General features: G+C 37.2%; 1 protein-coding gene, 1 long non-coding RNA gene, 5 other non-coding genes and 2 pseudogenes across 8 annotated transcripts; 6 read left to right on the plus strand and 3 right to left on the minus strand.

The window, feature by feature from the left end:
• The first annotated feature begins 1,342 nt into the window (after positions 1-1,342).
• On the plus strand, positions 1,343-1,504 carry LOC126594641 (U1 spliceosomal RNA). The gene has a single exon (XR_007613376.1). It is a non-coding gene; the product is annotated as a U1 spliceosomal RNA (small nuclear RNA).
• Positions 1,505-2,210: 706 nt separating this feature from the next.
• LOC126592871 (cysteine synthase-like) lies at positions 2,211-4,607 on the minus strand (annotated as a pseudogene).
• A 1,098-nt stretch (positions 4,608-5,705) lies between these two features.
• LOC126594640 (U1 spliceosomal RNA) lies at positions 5,706-5,867 on the plus strand. The gene has a single exon (XR_007613375.1). It is a non-coding gene; the product is annotated as a U1 spliceosomal RNA (small nuclear RNA).
• Positions 5,868-6,019: 152 nt separating this feature from the next.
• Positions 6,020-6,737, plus strand: LOC126592876 (uncharacterized). Its single transcript, XR_007612818.1, has 2 exons — positions 6,020-6,610; positions 6,690-6,737. It is a non-coding gene; the product is annotated as an uncharacterized LOC126592876 (long non-coding RNA).
• A 2,030-nt stretch (positions 6,738-8,767) lies between these two features.
• Positions 8,768-8,924, plus strand: LOC126594642 (U1 spliceosomal RNA). Its single transcript, XR_007613377.1, has one exon. It is a non-coding gene; the product is annotated as a U1 spliceosomal RNA (small nuclear RNA).
• Positions 8,925-9,806: 882 nt separating this feature from the next.
• LOC126594636 (U1 spliceosomal RNA) lies at positions 9,807-9,967 on the plus strand. The gene has a single exon (XR_007613372.1). It is a non-coding gene; the product is annotated as a U1 spliceosomal RNA (small nuclear RNA).
• Positions 9,968-12,902: 2,935 nt separating this feature from the next.
• On the plus strand, positions 12,903-13,064 carry LOC126594638 (U1 spliceosomal RNA). The gene has a single exon (XR_007613374.1). It is a non-coding gene; the product is annotated as a U1 spliceosomal RNA (small nuclear RNA).
• Positions 13,065-13,534: 470 nt separating this feature from the next.
• On the minus strand, positions 13,535-21,438 carry LOC126592862 (cysteine synthase). Of its 2 annotated transcripts, XM_050258656.1 has the most exons (11): positions 17,067-17,235; positions 16,578-16,632; positions 16,361-16,470; positions 16,138-16,195; positions 15,472-15,735; positions 15,253-15,390; positions 15,067-15,118; positions 14,813-14,892; positions 14,488-14,547; positions 14,249-14,329; positions 13,535-13,926 (listed from the first exon to the last, which is right to left on the minus strand). In XM_050258656.1, the coding sequence occupies exons 2-11, from the start codon at positions 16,617-16,619 to the stop codon at positions 13,834-13,836; spliced, it is 978 nt and encodes a 325-aa protein (XP_050114613.1). In that variant the 5' UTR covers positions 16,620-16,632; positions 17,067-17,235; the 3' UTR covers positions 13,535-13,833. The 2 variants fall into 2 exon arrangements, with proteins under 2 accessions (XP_050114613.1, XP_050114614.1); XM_050258657.1 differs by lacking the exons at positions 16,578-16,632; positions 17,067-17,235 and adding an exon at positions 21,374-21,438.
• On the minus strand, positions 18,074-18,192 carry LOC126594693 (5S ribosomal RNA; annotated as a pseudogene).
• Positions 21,439-23,935: the final 2,497 nt, after the last annotated feature.

The raw sequence follows: 23,935 nt of genomic DNA on the forward strand, positions 1-23,935 counted from the left end.
TTAACCCATTAGTCATGGCTCCACACTCAACAACAAAGCATCCTCCACCTCCCCATCTGCAAAACGGCCAACCATAGCTGAACGTATGAGGTTTTTTTTTAATATAAAATTGTTTTTGTATTGCTGTTGATTTTTTTAATTATAAGAAATTGAATTTTAATAACTATTATCTATTTATATATTTATATGATTGAAACATAATAAAATACATTAAGTATAGACGGGTAGACAATTTCGGATGGTAGGTTATAAATAATAAATGTGTTATAAATAATTAAACATGGTAAATTTTAATAATAGGGACTTAAATTAGATTTATAAAACCATTTAGGTTAAAATCTAAAAGGAATCATATTTAACTCATAAAATCTAAAAGCCCCCATCTCTTTTCCCTCTAACTCTCTCTCTCACCTAGCTTGTCTCTCTTCTCTGCAACAACACAGAGAAATCACCCTTACTTGCCATCTCCTCCGCCGAGCTCCACCAGGCCATTCCAAATCACCATCTCGCCCTTCTCTTTTCTTTGGACCAAGAAAAATCTAGGATGGGGCTTCGAGCTCAAAACTAAACCGGGGAACCCTCGTATTCGAATCAAGGACAAATCTCCCTCTCACATGCATCAACGGTTAAAAATCACCTACATACAGTTAGAAATCACGAAGATGCATGTAGGTCGCATTTTCAGAGAGAGAGAGAGAGAAGGGTTTTTTATTTTGAAAGGAGGAATGAAATGGATTGGTGTGCAATTAATTAATAGTTAGTTGTCATTGCATATTGTGTTTTACAAAATGGGCTTTTTTTTTTAATTTGTGTTTTGTAAAAGGGGCTATTCTAGCTTAAGTACGCAAAATATTAAGTGGTCACCATCACCTGTAAGCGTTCAAGAGATCAGTTTTGATGTGGCAAATAATGTATAAAATCAATATATAATGAGATAAATTTACCAAATATAAAGAACGATAACTGTAAACTCAAAACCCTAACTAGAGGTAGAAACTTACATCACAAGTAATCTGGCGGTTACAATCTCTTGCCACATCATGTGGTATGGTTGGTTGGTTGCATGGGCGTGTACAAGGGTCCCTTGGGATCCTATTGTTCAATCTAACTCACAAAAGCATGATACCCCTATATTTTGATCCCCAACCAAGACTGTAGGCATACCATTAAAAGGGGGACTTTGCGTCCTAAGACCCTACATGCATTGCACATTTGTATCTCTTTCCATTTTTGCGAACAAAGCTCAAACAATAGTGGTGGCAGTGGATCCCACATCGACTAACTAAAGTCAAAGGAGTCAGGCGGGATGGGTATAAAAAGAAAAGGATGGGCACGGTTAAACATACTTACCTGGACAAGGTCAATGGGCAATCAAGGAGGCTCATGGCCTAGGTTGGTGACCTTCATTGCACTCTGAAGGGGTGCCTGCCTATGGTCTCTTCAACGTAGGAGAGCCAATGTCAAAATTTGTTGCCGTGGGGGCTTGCGTTCGCGCAGCCCCTACCCAATTTTAAGTTTAGTTGTTTATAAATGACCAAAGAATTAATGGATGTGAATTTAAGTTTAGTTGTTTACAAATGATCAAAACACTTATATTTATTTGAATTCAAATATAAGTTTAGTTGTGTTATTGGTTTAGAATGTTGTCGAAAACTGTGGTTGTTACTGGTCATGAATGCTATGTTGGCATGTTTTTGGTTCGGAATGTTATGTAGGCCCGTCTAGGCGAGTATTTTTCGGTCTCTTCGTTTTGGTAGAGGAGATATGTGGAAGGGTCCGAAATGATATGTTGGCATCTCAGGGCCTAGGCCTCGATCTGTTCATTTTGGTGGATATATATGATATAAGATTTGCGAAGATGACAGTAACTCAAAACAGGGGTCGTATTATTGATCTAGAATGTCACGGAGTCGCCACAATGTGTAGGAAACACCGAGTGAAATAGCACAAAGCACTTCTTATATCTTTGCATTAGTAGGGCGACCCCCAACTACAATGGAATTGTATCAAACCTCAAAACACTATATTTGGTGCACAAAATGCAAAAACCTTAATTTTGATTGAAATGTTGACTCGGTGTAAGTGTTTAATTTAGGAAAGGATGTTGATTAGTTCTGCTGAAGCTACCAACAAGATGGCCTACACGAATCACAACTTTTGCTCAATCATACAATGATACAAATCATAAATTGGAATTGTATGGAATTTGACAACATTGTCAGTCGAATTTCATGTTTTCTGCGTCGAGCCTAATGGAATCGAAGAGCGCAGTAGACAGATAACGCTCTCCGAAGCTGGGGAACACAACCTGTAGAGACAACAAGGGAAAGCAGAGATGTTGATGGACTTGGATTGGGAGAAATGCAGCTCAGAAAGGTTCTATTTCGACTCGGACAAGGTATTTGGACTTACAACAATGAGTTTCCCAGCATTTTCTTGCCTCTTTGCCAACTTTATACCAGCAGCTGCTGCAGCACCAGATGAAATCCCCACCTGCAAATTATTTGCAACAAGAGAAATCTCACATTCCGAAATTCTGTATCAGAAAATCATGGTGAGTAAAAAATTCGTAGAATCATCGTGATTGTAAAAGTGGTTCCAACTGATCGCTATCGTACCAGAAGACCTTCTTTTAGGGCAAGTAGCTTAGAAGTTTTGATAGCTTCCTCGCTGGATACCTAAGCGGAAACATGAGCATTCGTTAAAAGGAATTTCAAAATTATATGGACAATGTACTTGCTGTTATAACGAATGCATGCAAGTATCGGAAACAGTTAGAAACATTTTGTTTGACAAAGTAAAATCAATCTGTCAGGACAAGAATTTGAACCTGTCCGTGAAAGATCATCTGTTATCGTTTCTAAAACGTTAAAAACCACGCCGATTACTGAACAATATGATCGACTATAATAATGGTAGAACTAACTACTGAAAAATGCAACAAGGACTTGCGCAAGCAGACAATGTCACATCTAAAATATAATGATTTCAAGACTTACTTGAATAACTTCGTCGAGAAGGCTAACATCCAGAACTTTAGGTATGAAACCGGCACCAATTCCTTGGATCAGATGCATCCCTTTGAAGCATGTGCATATTATGTATCCAGATATGCATACATCAATATATGTGGACGAAATCTCAAGTACTGTGAAATAGTAACTCACCTGGTGTGCCACCATTCAACACAGCACTTTCGGCTGGCTCTACACCGTAAACCTAGACATGGTCGTACCCAGTGCACAAGGCTCCTGCTTTACGCAGGGTCTGGGAGAGGTGAATGTCGGCTAGCCTTACCCCTATTTATTGAGAGGCTGCTCCCAAGTCTCAAACCCGAGACCTACCACTCATGGGCGAAGGCACTTACCATCGCACCAAGTGCGACCTCTTACCGTAAACCTAGACATAAACAAAACAAATCATAAGACTACACCATGTAAGTTATGACAGACTTCTCTCTTTACAAACGCGTATAACAAATGTATACACGAAAATCACAAAACGCAACCTTAATGTCGGAATTTTTCTCTTTTAGGAACTTCCCTGCACCAGTTACTGTCCCTCCAGTCCCTATCCCTGCAACTAGAGCATCAACTTTCCCTCCCGAGTCTCTCTATATCTCCGGGCCAGATGTTTCATAGTGAATCTACACTAACGATAAGAAAATGATTCTTACGTTCTCAAACAAATCTAGCCATGTCATGGTTACTGCAAAAAGTACCTTTGGATTTGCAGGATTTTCAAATTGGCAAAGCATATGACTATTAGGTGTGTTACTCAGCAACTCCTCGGCCTTATCAAAAACTCCCTTAATACCCTTGGCAGGATCCGTTATGTACACCTCAGCTCCAAAAGCTCGGAGCACGATTCTTCTTTCGAGACTCACTATGGATGGCATGCTTAGCTTGAGCTTGTAACCCTTGCTAGCTGCAAGGAACGCTAATCCAATGCCGGTGTTTCCACTCGTGGGCTCAACGAGGACAGTCTTTGGCGAATCAATGCCCATGAATCATATAAACAACCAAGGGAAGTATGTTAGTTTAAACACTCCACATCTGGGATTATATTTTCATATTTTCTATCAAAAAATCTATAGGCTACCGCAAGCATATAAAATGTAAAAGCCATCCAACTACAGCAGTAAGCACAATAGTGTTTCAATCCAACCTCCCCTGGCGTAATCAGACCTTTATCCTCTGCGTCCTTGATCATGCTATACGCAATTCTGCATAGTAAAATTTGAGACAGACTCCACATCCCTTGCTAAATTGTTTTCGTAGTAGAAAAACAAAACGAAGATTCTAAGGAAAAATAAGAAGGAACATGCCTGTCTTTCACACTAGAGCAGGGTTCCATTGTCTCTAGCTTGGCAGCAATTCGAGCTACACAACCATCCACAACATTATTGAGATACACCATCGGGGTATTGCCGATTAACTGCATAAATCACGTAAGAGAACGAAAAGAAAACATATTTTAAGACACGTTAAAATCTACAAAAACTAAGATGAAAACGAGGTAAAGAATCATCGGAAGCGAAAGAATCTCAGAGAAATATTTACTTCGGTGACATCTTTCCTGATTGCACAGTTGCCCTCCATGTTATCTTTCCAGGCTGCAATTAAGCTGATAAAGAAGTGGAAGAGTTAAAGAACTTATAAACAAGAAGGTTGGCAAAAGAGATCACCAAAGTCTTACTTGCATACCAAGTAATTGCTGATAAAATATTGTAAATTTTATATAATATTTTGTAGCAGTTTTTCAAATTTTCAACCACATTCAGTACAAAATTTAAGCTGAGAAAGAAAACCCAATTATTTGACAATCAAACAAGGAGAACCAAAGTCTCATCGCAATTTGGGATTAATAAATAAATGATGATGATGATGATGATGATGATAATTATTATAATTATAAAAAAAAAGCAGTTGTTGATTTCCAAATAATATAGTATTTTTAAGAGATACCGTGCGACTACTGGGAACTCTTTTGCTTTAACTTTCTATTATGTTTTAGTAAAAAAAAAACAGCTTTGCACGCTTGTCATTCATTTTGCACTATTGACTAGGCAAATTCTTGGGTGTAACCGTGATATATTTGATCGAAGAGTAACAACTTAGTGAAACGTGATGATATATATTATTTACATGAACATGGTTTGTAGCTTGTTTTCTCTTGGTTATAAGAGCGTTCGTAGCCCTAGGATTCTAATGTGAATTACTTGTCCGTAAGTGTTGGGTTGAGAACATTGCAGTTGATTACAATTACAGGCTAAGTTTAGGCACAGAAAGCGTATAAGCTAACGGGTCGGTACAAAATTAGACTTCCAACCGTTTATGGGTACAACCGTTTACAATATAAATTGATGATTATAGGTATTTTCCGTTGGTACAAACGGGTACTCATTTAACTCTCTTTTGCTTTTGCGTTCTCTTTCCTCTCGACTAATGGGAACATTGAAAACCCGGACATGAGGTTTGACTTTTAATTTTTTATCAGTGTAGTCTTAATTAAACTAATCCTTCATGCAAAATACATTTTCTCATAATAACAATAAATTAATTGTTCTGGTATTCTGATTAGTGCGAATCCAATTAGTTTTGCCCATCCCTAGGTGTCATTAGAACATGTCCCACATCGACAAACTAAGGTCAAAGGAATCAGGCGGCACTGGTATAAATAAGAAACGATCAACCCGAGTAGAAGTACTTACCTGGACAGGGTCTATGGGCGATCATGAAGACTCATGGCCTGGGTTGGTGACCTTCATTGCACTCTGAAGGGGTGCCTGCCTATGGTCTCCTCAACGAAGGAGAGCCAATGTCATAATTTGTTGCTGTGGGGGCTTGCGTTCGCGCAGCCCCTGCCCAATCTTAAGTAGAATAGTTGTTGATGCAATTAAAAGCCTTTGTCTTTCCTTAACAGAAATGAACCCAAGGATATTTCTTCACCTAAATCCAATTCCCTGTTTAACCAAATAATATACGTATTCATTGATGTTCTAGTGGTAAAGATGTTAGGGTGCGTTTGTTGTACCGGACTGTCTCGGACTGAACTAGCTGCAGGGATTAAGCTGGACTGGCTTAGACTAGACTAAGCTGGATTAATTTAGTGAAGTGTTTGGTGCAGTGTCGGACTAAGAAGCAGACTAATTAATAAATTATAATATTATATTATATAATTGATATCTATTATAATATTATATTTATATCTATTAATATTTTATGTATCTATTAATATTTTATTATATTTATTATTAATTTATTTTTTTTCTTTTTGGATTCTCCTCCTTTTCCTGGAAACATCCACCATTTTTCCACCATTCTCCTTGTTTTCTCCGACACAGTCTCCCTCTCATCCCTCTTTTTTCTCCCATTTTTCTCCCTGTTTTCTTCTTCAACGGAGGAAGCTGTGCATTTTGCACCTAATTTGGATCAAAGACCAACAAGTCTTTCTTCTTGTTCCTCTAACCAGAGATAGCTCTCTTTTTCACAAAAATCCCAAATCAAGGTAATAGATTTCTGGGTTTCTGGAGAAGAGCACTGTGGATTTTTGGAGGTCTTTCGTTTTTTTGCCTACAAATTTCTGGAGAAGTGCACAGCAACCCAAGGTAATAGATTTCTAGGTTTATTGCAGATTTTGATATTTTCTATATTTGGGATTTATAAGGTTTAATCTTCGAATTGAAGTGTTGTGTATGGTGTGGATTAAGCTTATTGGAAGCTTAATTGAATGAACTCATCTCTGAAGCAAAGAGGGGGTTGGGTTTGCGGGACGGAATCGGCAGAGCCGTTTCAGATTTGGTGACTGGAGAAGAGGGCGGAAGGCATGATTTGGTAACTGGGTTCGCGGGAAGAAGGAGATCCGGGATGCATGCTTGCAGACGACGTGGGCGCTAGAGACGGGATTAGCAATCCGCCAGTTTTCGGGGGTACTAGCGAAGAACAGCTAGTGAAGCTTTTAGTCGGTGCGAGTCCGACTTAGTCTCATTAAAGGTAGCGCCAAACACGGGCTAGGACTTCTATCTAAGGTAGTCCTGTCCAGTGAGATCTAAAGAGGCCAAACAAACGTGCCCTTAGGGACTTACGTGGAATGAGTTAACGACGTTCCAAACCAAAGCCATGTAAACTACTAAGTCCAATCTGTTCCATTAAAGTCTTTAACTAAAGCCAAAACTAATAGGGACTTGGTATTGTTGTGCTTTGAAAAAAAACTGTTATGTGAGAATAAACAACTGTGAAATAAAGCAGTAGAGTATTTAGTAAACTTTTTTGTAAAAGTGCTTTTGAAAAAAAAAAGCAATATTAGTGTTTGATGAACTTTTACGTAAAACAAATGTGAAAAAAAGCTGGTTTTTCAAAGCTAGGTTTTGCAGCTTTGTGTTTTTGGCTTTTTTTCACCCAAAACTGTGAAAAAAAAGCTGAAGCTGAATGTTTACCAAGCTTTTTTTTATAGCCACTTTTTTCAGAATCACCTCATTACCAAACCAGGCTTAAGTCCAATATGTTCCATTAAAGTCTCTAACTAAGCCAAAACTAATAGTGACGTTCCAAACCAAAGCCAGCCATGTAAACTACTAAGTCCAATATGTTCCATTAAAGTCTCTAACTAAGCCAAAACTAATAGTGACATTCCAAAACAAAGCCATGTAAACTACTAAGTTCAATTTGTTCCATTAAAGTCTCTAACTAAGCCAAAACTAATAGTGACGTTCCAAACCAAAGCTAGCCATGTAAACTACTAAGTCCAATATGTTCCATTAAAGTCTCTAACTAAGCCAAAACTAATAGTGACGTTCCAAACTAAAGCCATGTAAACTATTAAGTCCAATATGTTCCATTAAAGTCTCTAACTAAGACAAAACTAATATTGACGTTCCAAACCAAAGCCATGTAAACTACTAAGTCCAATTTGTTCCATTAAAGTCTCTAACTAAGCCAAAACTAATAGTGACGTTCCAAACCAAAGTCATGTAAACTACTAAAAGTCCAATCTGTTCCATGGAAGTCTCTCTAACTAAGCCAAAACTAATAGTGATTGTACCGATAACTTAGATTAGCAAAACCAATCGCACTCCTTTTTTATTCTTAGTATATGTGTTGGAAAGTGACTGAGAATTTTGCCATAGAATGATAAATGTACCAAATTTAGCTTACATATATTTTGATTCTAATCCCTGGGTATTCCCTAGCCACTTGCAATATAAAATAATTGTCAATTTTTTTGTTATTGCAGATCTTTTTATTTAGGGAACTATTATTAGTACTTTAAAAATTTCATTCTACACTCCTCACAATTGTATTTTTTTTCTTCTAATTATAGAGAGTTTGGAGTGCCAAATGATATTTTTGAAATGCTAATAACAATTCCTTTTATTCAAACAATAATTTAATTAAAATTCAAAACATAGAGATGATGAATTGAACTTAGATACAAAGCGGAGAATAACAATGATCTAACCAACCTAGTTAAACCTAGGTTAACAAAACGTAGGCCTTGGTATGCAAAACACTGGGTTATTGTGGAATTAAAAACATGGGTAGAAGGGGGAGCTATCAAAAATTAATGGTGGGACTGTTTATTATTTTGGTTTGCAGCCTTTGGTGCTGATGCTCACGTTGATCTAGTAGGTTTGATTTTAGCTAAAAATGGTAAATTCCCCTTTGCAAGCCTTGGTTTTTGTGCGGATTCGTCCCACATTGACCAAGTACAGAAAGCGGAGGGAAGTGAGGGAGTATAAATAAGAAAGGTAGGTGCCGTTTTAAACTTACATACCTGGACGGGGTCAAATGGGTGATCAAGTAGGCCCATGGCCTAGGTGGGTGGCCCCCATTGCACTCTGGAGGTGCACTTGCCTAACATCTCCCTAGAGGAGACTGTACGTCGTAATTTGTGGCAGTGGGGCTGTGTACGCGCGGCCCCTCTAAAATTCTATCCTCAAATTTTTTTATTTATATTGCCGTGTGATTCCTCAAATTCTATCCTCAAAACTTTTGAAGTACAAATTTTTTATTTAACGAATTAAAAAAATATTAAAATAAATCCGTAACATACAATGTTATCATTAGTAGTCATACTATACGGTCTATGCAAGTCTATAATTAGGAGTCATACTTTGAAAGGCACGTTCTGTGCCATTTGCCAATTCTCTTCTAATTTTGTTATCTATTAATCGATTGGAGAAAGAACACTTAATTTTCTTCTAAATGTATCTCTCTCACTATAATGAATTACAAAATAAAAAGACACGGACATAGCTTGAAACTCGAGTTGAATTGAATGAACCATATAAATACTCGTGTTTCTTGTATGCTTGCAGAATTTTACGTCTTGACTGCACTAATCCAATTTTTATCACGTTCATTTGCAAACATGCATTTTAATGAAAACCAATATTGACATTTCATATTGTTTGAATTGGCCAACTTTGCACTCAAATCATCTTGAAACAAAAATAATTAAGCTCTAAATCTTGCACATAGATGATAGACCACGAGAGAAAGTATTGTTACATGAGAGCTCTGTGCAATGCTTATATTAGATTTCATCTTGGTGATTCAATGAAGGCTTATTAATTTGTATCCCATATTATAATCCAATGGGGTCTCCCAGCTTGTGAAAGTTGAATGCATAAATCCCACACTTATCACATATAGGACTTATCAGGATAGTCAATGGGATGTGAGAAAGATCCCAAAAATGTAAGCAACTTAATGGACAAGATGCGCACGAGTCCCACATCGGCTAGAGTAAAGTAAGAGAAGAGAGCAGGTGCTATAAAATGGAGTGAGAAGCAGCAAAGCAACATACTTACCTGGACGGGGTCAATGAGCGATCATGAAGGCTCATGGCCTAGGTTGGTGACCTTCATTGCACTTAGAAGGGGTGCCAGCTTAAGGTCTCCCCAAGTGGGAGAGCCTACGTCATAATTTATTGCACTGGGGGCTTGCGTTCGCGCAGCCCCTGCCCAAATTAAAGTCAGATTTTGAATTAAACCAATCAATAGTTTATGAAAGTTTCATCCAAATATTGTATCTTTAGTACTACTGAGATCTTGGTTTTGCCTAGCAACCAAGAAAAAGAGGTGGCACGAGCTCGAGGTAGAATTAGAACGGCGGCCTCAGGTGTGTTTCAATGTGGGTGTGGGGTTGGCATCGGGTGGTTTGGTTCAAGTTGGATTTCAGTTTTCACCACGTTATTCAAGAGTCGGCATTTTTGAAACCCACCTTACCCACCTTACGAATTTTCCTGCCTCCGCTCAACCTTTCCACCCCACCTATAAGATAGAGCTAGAACCGGAGGCTTTGGGCCCAAAAATTGCACCCCGAACTATCAAGGCTAAGGAAGCAACTCAAGGAGTCGATCGATGCCGCATAGCCTATGGCTTTCTTTTTCATTTCTACGTGAGCATAAGTGACAAATTCAAGGCCAATGTTATATTTAGACCTAAATTTAGTGGATTGGTGTTGTAGAATCCTTCCGTGTAACATAACATTAAAATTTCATCATTCATAAAGTACAAGTACGTTCAAGAGTTGTTGAATTGTATATGTTTGTTTACTAATTACCTTATTATAGCATATAGGTCATCCTATGCCCATGCATAACACTAATAAAAGATGATAACCTATCGTTCTACAAAACCTCTTATCGGTTGCATTGGTTAGTAGACCCTACATCATGGCTCAGGATCAGAGACCTTCATATTAAAGTGTGGCTTTTAACCACATGGTCTTGACATGTCGGTGGTTTTTAATCGTAGGCATTGCATGGGATTACAGTACTTAGAGGAGAGCAAGAGGCCATCAAGCAAGGAACAACAACTCCAATAACCAACCCAAGTATCCGACCTTCACTAAGACATACGGTGGGATGGGTTCATGTTTGAATGAAGGAATTGAATCCACAACTATTGAATCGGTTGTTGGCATATCGACTCATGTGCACTCATAAGGTCTTGGGGCCCTTGAATCATGGTAGTACGCCCCAATTAGGGGCCCCAAAATTGGAATGGGGTAGAAAGAATGGAAAGATAAATGGATGGGGAATCCCCCTATGTGTTAGGAGCTAAAAAAGGGAAAAATACTCGTGCGAAAGCATTTAAGCATGGGAGTCCCAAGCCTATGTAATAATATTAACCCTTAGAAGATAGTTTCCTTTAATTTCAGTTTGTGGACTGCCCATTCAGTGAGTCTAGCCAACGTCATAAGATGTTGTCGTGGGGGCCTCCATTTGGGAAAAGGATCCGGATCCTTTTCCTAGGGATCCCGCAATTAGAACCGTTCATCGTACATCGTGCAGTTAGAAATTATTTCAAAATTTAAAATTAAATATAAATATTACCTAACAAAAAATGATCGCACAATGTACGATGAACGATCATGATCACGAGATCCTATGTCGATGGATCCCTTTCCCTCTGTTTGTGCGGCCCCTGTCAATCCAAGTTATTAAATCCTTGATTTATTCTCATAACTCAATTATCGTAATTTCAAATAGTTACTACATTTCTTATGAATATAGCATCTTAACCTAAAAGTCGGTCAAATTAATTGAAAAATTATAAATTGTGACAAACCCGACGTTATTAACTTGGAGGATTGCCATGAAAAATTGTGACAAATTTGGCGGTTGTGAACTTGGGAGGATTGCCATGAATGTTTTGGGGGCTCAACTGAAACCAAAATGAAAACCCAGAAGCAAAGTGGAATAAGGTTCAAAGTTCATGGGCTAGTCAAAAGTTTCTCCAGGACTCGATAAAGCTCTAAGAGAGTTTGTCATTTTACGATTCAACATGTATGTAGTGATTTGATGAGAACTCATTACATAATCACAATGTGAGTTAGGGCTGGTTTGGTATTGCTGTGCTTTGAAAAAAAGCTGCTGTGAGAATAAGCGGCTGTGAAATAAATTAGCAGAGTGTTTGGTAAACTTTTTTGTAAAAGTGCTTTTGGAAAAAAAAGCAGTCTGATAGTGGATCTTTTCATTAAAGGAGCACTGTAGTTCTATGTGCTTTGAAAAAAAACCAGTTTTCCAAAGCTACAAATTGCAGCTTCAACTTTTTCCTTTGATTTCAGCTTATTCTCACAGTAGCTTCCAAAATAAGCCTTTTTTTTTAAGTTTACCAAACACCAAAAACACTCCCAGCTTTTTTTTCATAGGAGCTTTTTTTAAAATCACCTCAACCCCAAACTGGGGCTTAGTGACACACGAGTGAATACATCCGGATGACACTTAAGATTTTTTGTAAGAAACAGTAATACAATCACGTGATGAACAATAGTTGCACATAAGTATATCCATATGACACCCAAAACAAGTGTGTACACTCCGTGACACCCAAGACTTCTTCATTTTTATGATTGGCTTTCATTCTTCTTCCTTTGGATTTTGTACTTGGAGAAGAAAGCTAGAAACTTTTCAACCTTAATATGTTGCTTGTATATATGTTGTATTTATGAATATGCTCGTTAATACGTTACTTGTAACTCCGACACTCATTATTTTACATAAAAATTTATGGGATGAGATTCTCTCCCCTCGAAGTCTTCTCACTTCCCCTCCCTTCCTCTCTCTATAAAGAAGTCAACACATTGTTGACATGACTTAATTGTAACTGTTCAAATAGAAAAAAGCTAAAGGGAAGGGAAAGGTAATTTGGAGGGGAGAGAATCCTCCTCCAAAATGTAGTCCTGCAGGCTGTTTCTCTCGGTGACTAAGCTTGGAACGGCAGAAGCACAAGCATCATCATTGGCAATTTTTGAAGCATGTTATTAGGTTGTTATCTAAATGCCCTTTTTACAATATTCGTAGCTTCAACATTCAAGTCCCACATCGGAAATACGTCCAAAGCGAAGGGGCGAGTCTGAAGTATAAAATAGGAATGAGAGGCACTTTACAACTTACTTACCTGGACGGGGTTTATGGGCGATCAAGAAGGCTCATGGCCTAGGTTGGTGACCTCCATTGCACTTAGGAGGGGTGCCTGCCTATGGTCTCCTCAACGTAGGAGAGCCAACGTCATAATTTGTTGCACTGGGGGCCTGCGTTCGCGCGGCCCCTGTCAAACTCTAGTTCTAATTTTGTGGTCCCTAAGGCCGTCCCTAAACCCTAAAACTCTCCGTTTCTTTAAATTAATTTTCAATAATTTAAAAATAATCCGGTGAACTGATTTTTAGATGACAAAAATTAACAATGTTGTGTGAAAGTAAAAAGAGATATATGGACTCTTAATTATTAGCCAATTTTTTTTTATTAAGATTCAAACTTGGATCTTAAATTTGGATTAAGGGAACCGATAAATTGATTGTCTCGGATGACAAAAATTAACAATGGTGTGGGAAAGTAAAAAGAGATGTGTGAACCCTTAATTATTAGCCATTTTCTTTTTATTAAGATTCAAACTTGGATCTTAAATTTGGATCAAGGGAAGCGGATAGGATTTGAATTTGGAATAAGAAAAGCAGATTCAAACTTAGGTGCAAAAGAACAGGCGTGCTGCCTAGCTAACCCAACCCAGCCCAACCATCTATAGTTTGCTAATTTTGCTTCATTTGATGCAATCATACAACCATCGTTGCTGTTTTTTGCAATGAATTTATAAGAGGATATGCAGTAGAGTTTTTTAAACTAGTCAGCCATACAAGTACTGTTTCCTAAATTACATTAGAAGCAACAAAGCCAGCACACAATTCTTCACAGCATTTTATTGGGTCACTCATGTCAAGAAGCGAAAGCACTCAAAGCAGGAACACGGTGCAACTTGATGATCGTGCGCTCTTCCTTGCACAGCATGAAATTTGTACAACTCCTTTGAAGAAGCTGGGGAACATATCAGGGCTCAAACACCATGCTCTCGGCCTCCCGCTTCACAGATTCAAACAACACGGAGGATAGATAACGCTCTCCGAAGCTGGGGAAGACCACCTGCAGACATTTTGGAAACAAAAAGTAGTTAGACCCTATTAGCAGAGTGATCCAGTCTATACGGAATGTGCTGTTCCGGTCAATTTGTGCAAAACTAAGCAGGAGTTTAAGTTCGCCACTAATTCAGCGAAAAACAGGAGAAAAATGTCTATAAACACATTAGAACCAAGCATGATTGTACAACGTCTAACTATTGTTTGGAAATGAATAATGCCTTCTTTTTCGGGTATATACTAGAGAACTACTGAGAACCACTTAAACAAGAAGCCAATTAGTTCGACACATTGTTGAAAATCCATTGCAGGAGATAAATAACACTTACAACGATGAGCTTTCCAGCATTTTCTGGCCTCTTTGCAATTTCAATTGCTGCAGCGGCAGCAGCACCAGATGATATTCCTACCTGCAATACAAGTTAAACAAAAAATATTATAGAAGATGGAACTACAGAAGAAACCAAAGTAAACCAGAATACTGAGATTGTTGTAAAATTCAGGACACATGTAAACAAGCATGCTAAACGAACCAGAGACATCCTTTCCCTTATGGTTTTGAACATACCAGCAAACCTTCTTTCAATGCAAGAAGCTTAGCAGTTTCTATAGCCACTTCACTTGTTACCTGCAAAGCCATAGAAGGTTTGGTTTCAGTCTTGGCTCTCAAGTATAATCGATGTCATGCAATGAAATTCAAAATGTGTATTTGCAACCAGGATTATTTAACTCTTTCCAGTATTTTCATCAGCATAATTATCGCTTCTTTCACATTTTAAATTGCGATGTTTTCCCATTTTATGCAACTTCTTATATCAGCCAAAAAGTCACTTGAATAACCACAATACCACATGTTTTCAGAGAAGAATTGTCAATTAAGTTTTAAGGCTCACTTGAATAACTTCGTCAATCAGGTTGACGTCTAAAACTCCAGGGATGAAGCCAGCACCAATTCCTTGGATCTTGTGAGGGCCTAAGATATAAGAAGTCAACTGATCATAAAACTGAGAAAAGGACAACGTGAGAAGAAAATGCGCACTTTTCCGAGAATTAAACTCTAAATAAAGAGACTGCAGCCCAAATCAAAAGGCCCAACATTTTATGATAAACACTTTGCGATTGTGACAAGCAGGTCATCATGACTCACCGGGCTTCCCTCCAGACAAAACAGCACTTTCAACTGGTTCTACACCATAGAGCTAGGCATGCAAAAGGCAAGGGAGCAAGCGGGCAGTTAGAAATATGAGAAATAATGATATACGAAGAATAAACAGCACTTAAACATTGAATAATTGCTACCCTCTACATTATACTGTGCAAAGAAAGGGCCAACCTTAATGTCCGGATTCTGTTCTTTGAGGTACTTCCCAACACCTGTTATCGTACCTCCTGTCCCTATCCCAGACACAAAGGCATCAACTTTACCACCAGATCCTTTCCAGATTTCTGGTCCAGTAGTTTCATAATGCACCTAAAGAGAAAAGAACAGACGTTTGATCAATCTATTCAGACAAAAAGTCATAAATTAACAAAAAATGATATGAGCTTTCACCTTTGGGTTGGCAGGGTTTTCGAATTGCTGAAGCATATAAGCATTGGGTGTCTTTGCCACTATCTCATCAGCCTTTTGAACAGCCCCTTTCATGCCTCTGGCTGGATCTGTGAGGACAAGTTCAGCCCCAAATCCTCGAAGAATGGTCCTTCTTTCAAGACTCATTGAAGCAGGCATGGTGATTATTAGTTTGTAACCCTTAGCAGCTGCCATGAACGCCAATCCTATGCCAGTATTGCCACTTGTAGGCTCAATCAGGACACTCTACAACATGATACAAGAAGAACTTGTCAAATCAAAGTTTCTCATTTACCTCATTAATTACAGAAACCGAATATGGAATGGAACAATAGTAAGCTGTGAAAATGTAGCGAAAATCAACAATTATTATAATCGTTTATTTATTACACGGAGAAAGACAGGAAGAGATGGGAAGAAACAGCACATGTCAAAATAGAGATGAATTTCATATGATTGATTGATATCTAAACCAAGTTGTCGACTGATAATGGACATCATAGGAACTGACTGTATGCAGAAAAAAGGCCTTAAACTATGAAATCGGATAACGATCAATAACAGAGATTTCTATAAAGGCTTCAAAGGCACCACATGGAATCAGAAAACCCAATTCACTTGTCTAGATAGTAAGACATGAATACTAACCTCGCCAGGCGTAATGAGACCTTTCTCCTCAGCATCTTTAATCATACTATATCCGATCCTACAAAGAACAATCAAATTAATAGAAATAAAATTAAAAGTTTTCATCCAAGTCCAACTTCAGAACAATCAGACTAAAGAAAGCACACGCTCATGACAAATTATCCCAATCAAACAACTGCGAAGTGTGCAACTGATAAATGTTCGGATCAGAACTAGTTAGTACCTATCTTTGACACTAGAGCATGGCTCCATCATCTCCAGCTTTGCAGCAATCTTTGCTACACAGCCATCTACCACACGGTTGAGATATACCAAAGGTGTTTGACCGATCAACTGCAAACATTCACAACGAGTAAACAAATCCGATCAGCTAAATACCAGATACTGTTCAGACACTAAAAGGCCAAAAGCGTAAGAAACTGAAATGGGATACGACTTACTTCAGTGACGTCTTTCGCAATCCCGGACTTCTCCTCCACCATTTTTACCAGATATCTGTTTAAACAATGAAGAATTGAAACTTTCAACAAACAAAAAATACAAAATCCAAATCATTCAGCTTCAAAGTAGCAACAAAAATAAATATCAAGTTTTTTTTATGGCAATCTTTTATGACTTTGAACTGTACGTGATTTGATTTCTTTTGTTTCCTTTCATTTCTCGAGACTTAACAGTCCAAAGTTTTAACCTTTTCATTTTCCTCCATTTTCTCAGCAACCAAACAGATTAAGACTTCACATTAAACAACCAACAACCCCAATAACCATTTCCATAATCCATGATCATGATACCACAATCAACTGAAAAATAAAATTGGGTATTTCAATTGAAAAAAAAAATCCCAATATATCAAATCATGCAGGAAGAGTAACAATGCTAAGATTTTTAGGAAAATTTTGACAGAAACGAAATGGAAGAGAGAAGCTTACCAGGTTGAAAAGGCTGAGACTTTGAAAAAAGGATAAGCAGGCAAAAAGTTTATGTGAGGTTGTGAGAGCAAATGAGAAAAAGGAAAGAGTTACGGATATTTAAAGAAATCTTTGTTGGCGTTACGTCTGTCTGACTTTTTTGATAATTTCCGGATTTGGTTGTCATCGCCGGCTTCTGCTTAGCAATTATTTGAAAAACAAAAAAAATTGTTGGAAAAGAAAAGGTGTGTTAAAAAGTTTCATATTTATTGACCAGAAAATGAAATAAAATCATATATTATTTACTGGTGCTAACTTGGAAATGTTGTTTTCTATGTTTTATTTTTAAAACTGCTGAAAGTGTTTTTGGTGAAAATAATTTCAGAACTAATTTTTAGCTAAAAAGCAAGCAAGTCTTGAAAGCGTTTTCTATGTCTTATTTTTAAAACTTTAAGTACTTTTGGAACTCAAAAACATTTTCTTTAAATTCACTTTCAATTATTTTAAATGCACATCCAAACGAACCAATAATTAATTGTGCTTTCAATATAAAATGCAACATTTATATCTCACTTTGTTTGTTGATAATCGGTTAAGATTAATTTTTTTGGGTCAAAGGTTAAGATAATCTTGGGATATCCTTCATGCGACAACGAGAATATGTTTACTCATAAAATAATATCATAGTTGCTAGACATTAAATTATTTTTTTTCTAGTTAGTTTATTTATTTTATTTTTATAATCATCCCTTTTTACTCTTTAATCATGATGCTTAGCTTAATGCTCCCCTTCCTTTATTTTTTTCTAATTGTTTTTTTTATAATCACCTCTTTAATCATGATGCTTAGCCTAATGCTCCCCTTCCTTTAATCACCTTTTTTTTTTTTGTTAAAAAAGAGGTGGGGATGCAACACGAGGCCTTCCCAGGAGGTCATCAATCTTAGTATTACTCTTACCCAAATTTGCTAACTTCAACGTTCTGATGGAATCCGGTGCATGTGAGTTGATATGATCGCATAAGAGGTGGGGGACGCAACACGAGGACTTCCCAGGAGGTTACCCATCCTAATACTACTTTCGTCCAAATTCGCTTAACTTCGGAAATCTAATGAGCTCCGATGCATATGAGTTGGTATGATTGCATCGTCCCCTTCCTTTATCTTTACTAATTGCTTTTTTATAATCACCCCTTTTTTTATTTACATAATAATACTTGTGAAAAGCTTATGGACTATCCCATAAAAAATAACAGAATCACAAAAGGGTTGTACCATAATTATTATGTAGTAGTATGAGTTCATTACAGTACTAAAAAAAAAGTATGAATTCATTACAATTGAGAAATCCTCTTTTCTTCCTTCATATTTGAAAAAATTAAAACATTTGGAGTGCACATGAGATTTTAGAATGTCAATAACAATAAAAATAAAAAAATAAAAAAATAAAAAAATTCATATTTTTTGGTATTGTTACAAAAAAATATGAATAATTTTCATTTTGAGGAAAAACGTTATAAATTAAGGTTCTAAAAAGGCACTAGTCGGGCAGTGGACAGGAGGCTGGCGCCTAGTGATTTTCTTTTTAATTTTCATTAAGTTTTTATATAATATATAAATAAATGTTAGTACATATCTATTTTGACATTATCTGGCCTTAAATTATTTTGTGTTTTCGACTTTATATTTTATTAAAGTATGTTTTCTATTTTTTTACACTGATGGGGAAAGAAAGTATGAGCCTGGAGGCATGAAAGATGGAATCATTGCAACCCGATCGCGACGGGATGACATTTTTCCTTTTGTGCAACCGCTTTGACTTGATTTCTTCGTTACGAATATATATGTGTATCTTTTTTCGTATTTTCGAGTTTTCCAGTGTAGTAAGTTATTTTAAATTTCGAGGACGAAATTCTTTTAAGGGAGGTAGATTCAAACACCCCAACCCCATTTTTTTATTTAAAAATTGTTTTAAAGCCTTAATTGGTGAGCCCGTGGGGCCCACCTTGTTTATTTTTTTTGTGTTTTCCTCTCACCCGAGCACATACCCATCACCACACCACCCTCTTCGACGTCAACGGCGTCATCATCATCATCAATTCGTTCTCTCTCTCTCTCAGTTGCTGCGAGGACAGCAAAACCCGGACAACTCCGACGCAGATCGCTACTTTCGAGGATATTTCCGGCCAAACCACAGCGAGTTGGCCGGCGTGTAAGGTATCAATCTCTTTGTCTCGCTGAGAACTACAACTTTCCTTTTTGTTTCACCCAATTTCGTTGAGTATTGAAGAAGTTATACTCATTTGAATCTTACCCAGTTTCCGGCAACCTTCGAGGATTTCGAGACATTTTCAGGTCAAACCATGACAAGTTATACGTCGTATCAGGTACCATTCTCTTCATCTCTTCGAGGGCTTTGATTTTCGTTTTTGAATCACTTTATTTCGTTAAGTATTGACAAAATTATTGATGTTTAAAAGTTGCCCATAAATTCTGGGGGAAAGCCCAGTTTTCTCGGCGAAGCCGTACCTTCCAGGCCATTTGCCAGCCAACTTCGGCCACGATGACGGGAACCAAGGGTATATTTCGATTCTTTACCTTCGGGGTTTCAATTTGGTATATTGAATGACATGTTTTGGTTGAGTTTTGAGCTCTATCGGAGCTTGGGAATTCTCCGGTCGAAATCCGGCTTTCTGCTCCCTTTGAATCCGGCAACCCACCAAACCCAAGGCCTTTGGGCCTTCCCTGCCGAACCCAACCCTTTTGGTTGTGAGGCCTTTGGGCCGTGAGTGTGTGTGGGTTTGGGCGTAAGCCCAAACCACCGCTTTTCACCCTAACCCTTTTTAACCAAAAACCTTAGGACCCTAAACCCAAAACTAATAGATCATAATCCTATTTAACCTAAACCCTAATCCGGATTTAAGCCTAAAACCCATTTGACCTAGTTTGACCGTTGATCCCCAGTCAACGTTGACTTTAGGGTTAACTTTTCGGGTTTTCGTCCGGGACCCTTCTTAGGGTAATTCGACGTTCTGAATCCGTTTTCAATGTCCGTTTTCCAAAATTCAATCGTTTAAGTGGAGTTTGACTAAATGTGCTATTTATGTGCTTAGGGGCAATTATTGTGACGTTTCCGTCTTTGCTAGTGGCGCAGCTTTTGGCGGCTAAGTACTGTGAGTGGACCCCTTCTAAAATTACATGATTTTATAGTTCAATTGCATAAATGAATAGCATGCCTTACGAGTTTATGAATTAATTTTTATGTTAAGCAATTTTATTTAAATATTGATTATCGTCTCGTTTTTGTGAGGAATAAATTGTTAACCTATATTGAGCTATATTTTAATATATATCGTATTTTCTATAAAAAACCATGATCTGGTAGACTATCTGATGGATGACGATAGGATGCTAGAACATGTTTTAGAAAGCCCTCTTTATAATATAGATGATGAATGACTTTATACTATAAAGTGGTTATTTATGAGAGGCGTAACTATTTGTACGTACCTAGAGGACACTATGCCGCCTGGGGCGATGATCTGGTGTTGGCATTTGGGCCGGGAGAAATAATCCCTAGCTACAGGCTGAGGGACATGAAGAAGGCATTGGGCCGGGATTTGGTAATCTCTGGCTACGGGCGCAGAGACCACGGAGCAGGTATTGAGCCGGGAGTTATATTTATTGAGTGATCTTTCTAGCAGCACACCGCGCTTACGAGACGATCTATGATACGTTTACTATTTTGATTTCTGCGATGTTGTTCCGCGATGTGACTTTTGAGATATTTTTGGCATGCTAGGATTTTTATTAAATCCATCACTTATTATGTTAATAGTTTCCATTATATATAAACTGTGGGGGTTAATACATTGATAACTGTTTTATTATATATATATATATATATATATGAATTTGGTCCACTCATCTTTGTTTTGCGCCCCCATTCAGGACTTAGGATCAAGACACCTAATCCCGGCGTCAAGACTCTTCCGCACTAGCATATTTGAATCCTCTCGATGTATGACCCACTTCTTTATTCATTCAATTTTATCTTAATTCTTTTTAGTGATTAGATTTAGTTGTATGCTCCGAACACGTTTCTAAATTGTTAATTCATTGTATTTTAAATTCTAACCCTTATTCATTTCTTATTCTTAGCTTTTGTATCAATTAATGGCTTTCATCACCCTCGGGTGTCGGCCAGCACGTGCTTATCCTGGTATTCGGGAAATATCAGAGTCGGGGCGTGCCAAAACAGCTAAATACCAGATAATGTTCAGACACTAAAAGGCCAAAAGGGTATGAAACTGAAATGGGATACGACTTACTTCAGTGACGTCTTTCGCAATCCCGGACTTCTCCTCCACCATTTTTACCAGATATCTGTTTAAACAATGAAGACGTGAAACTTTCAACAAAAAAAAAAAAAAAAAATACAAAATCCAAATCATTCAGCTTCAAAGTAGCAACAAAAATAAATATCAAGTTTTTTTATGGCAATCTTTTATGACTTTGAACTGTAAGTGATTTGATTTCTTTTGTTTCCTTTCATTTCTCGAGACTTAACAGTCCAAAATTTTAACCCTTTCATTTTCCTCCATTTTCTCAGCAACCAAACAGATTAAGACTTCACATTATACAACCAACAACCCCAATAACCATTTCCATAATCCATGATCGTGATACAACAATCAACTGAAAAATAAAATTGGGTATTTCAATTGAAAAAAAAATCCCAACATATCAAATCATGCAGGAAGAGTAACAATGCTAAGATTTTTATGAAAATTTTGACAGAAACGAAATGGAAGAGAGAAACTTACCAGGTTGAGAAGGCTTGAGACTTTGAAAAAAGGATGAGCAGGCAAAAAGTTTGGTTGTGAGAGCAAATGACAAATAGGAAAGAGTTGCGGATATACGTCTGTCAAGACTTTTTTGATAATTTCCGGATTTCGTTGTCATCGCCGGCTTCTTCTTAGCAATTCTTTTAAAAAACAAAAAAAATTGTTGGAAAAGAAAAGGTACGTTAAAAAGTTTGGAAAAGGATCATTGCGATTTTTTTATAGGAACTTTAACGAAAAGTTTTCGGTACTGTTTAATTTAACGAAAAATCATATTTTTACACTAAAAAGTCAATCCTGATACTATTCACTTTACCTTTATTTTGTCCTTATCGCTATAACTCAAAGTTTTCAAGTCATTTTTATTAGTTTTCCTTTCTTTTATTGGGCATTCGGAAGATCCCGTAATCATAGTCGTTCATCGTACATCGTACAGTTAGCTTTTGTTAGGTACTATTTATATTTAATTTTAAATTTTAAATTTCAAATGATTCATAACCGCACGATGTACAATGAATAACCATGATCACTGGATCCCCGATTCTCCAGGAAAAGGATCCGGCAAGGATATCATTTTCCAAAAAGTTTCATATTTACTGACCAGAAAATGAAATAAAATCATATATTATTTGTTGGTTCTAAATTGGAAATGCTGTTTTCTATGTCCTATTTTTTAAAACTGCTGAAAATGTTTATGATGAAAATAATTTCAGAACTAATTTTTAGCAAAAATGCAAGCAAATCTTAAACATAATTGATATTTCTGTGGGAATCATTTCAAGCGCTATTGAATCCAAGAACTTTTATTTAAGGGGTGTGTACTTCTCTCACACCCTTTTAATTTTTGACTGTCGGATTGAATGAATTGAAGAAGATAAATTGACATAAATTAACATGTGAGAGAAGTAAAAAGGGGGTGTGTGTATAACAAACCCCTTATTTAAAAGCACTTTTAGTCATTTTAATAGTACTTTAGAACGAGCCTTATTTCAAATTTCTCTTGTTATTTGGTGAATTTATAATTAGTATTTGTTTCACTATTTATTTTGGTAATAGATTTTTTAAGTGATTTTATTAGAAGGAAAGCGCTTTTCACAACTATTTTTGACACACCCTGACCCGAAATGTCCATTAGGACTCCGAATCGAGCTGTACTGGCCGATACCTGGAAGGTGACAAAGCCATAAAGTGTGATAAAGTGTGAACTGTGAATAAATTTAAACCGAAAAGTGCCTAAATACACGAGTGCGCGGTGAGGGGGTATGGACCAATTTCACGCGTGATTACATAGCATAAGTAAAGTATAGTAAGGTAATATAAGGATTATACCATTATAAGAGCCACCTGTACTGGAATATGCCAAGAACCCTCATCGATACGAAAACTTTGCTACTAGAACCTGGAGGGGCGCAACATAGAAAATGTGAGTGGCAAAAACAAAGTTTTTCAAAAACCATTTCAATTCTTAAAGGTAGTAACCCCTCATCGTAAAACCTATAGTTTCCTATAAAGTAGCATGCATATATCTATATCTCAAAACCATGTTCAGCATAGCAAAACCACAATATGCCATGTCAAATATCTCAGCAGTAAAGATGTAAGCCAGGGGATATAAATCAATATATAGTGATGTATCAGCCTGAGTCACCTAACGTGACCTGTACGGCTGAACCTATAGCCCATCTATCAATTCTTGCACATGAGTTGGAACCACCTAATGTGGTTTGTACGATAGGCTGGGTGTGAATAGGTACGCTCACATGAAGGTTGTGCGATGAATCGCAGGTCACCTACGAGTTGGAACCACCTGGCCTGGGCCCCCACCACATCCTGGGCCAGGATGTGACAATTTTTATCTTCCACACACACTTGTTAATTTTTTGTTAATTCATTTGATTCTACAATAAAAAATTAAAAAAAAATGTATAAAAATAAAAATGAATGTATAAATATCACTACACTTATTAAAAACGGTTTCAAATTTTTATTAAAAGTTCATGTGCTTCAATGAAAGTTCTTAGAAGTGCTCCTTCACATGCGCTTCTTTAC

Source organism: Malus sylvestris, chromosome 12 (assembly GCF_916048215.2).
Source record: "Malus sylvestris chromosome 12, drMalSylv7.2, whole genome shotgun sequence".
Lineage (NCBI taxonomy): Eukaryota > Viridiplantae > Streptophyta > Magnoliopsida > Rosales > Rosaceae > Malus > Malus sylvestris.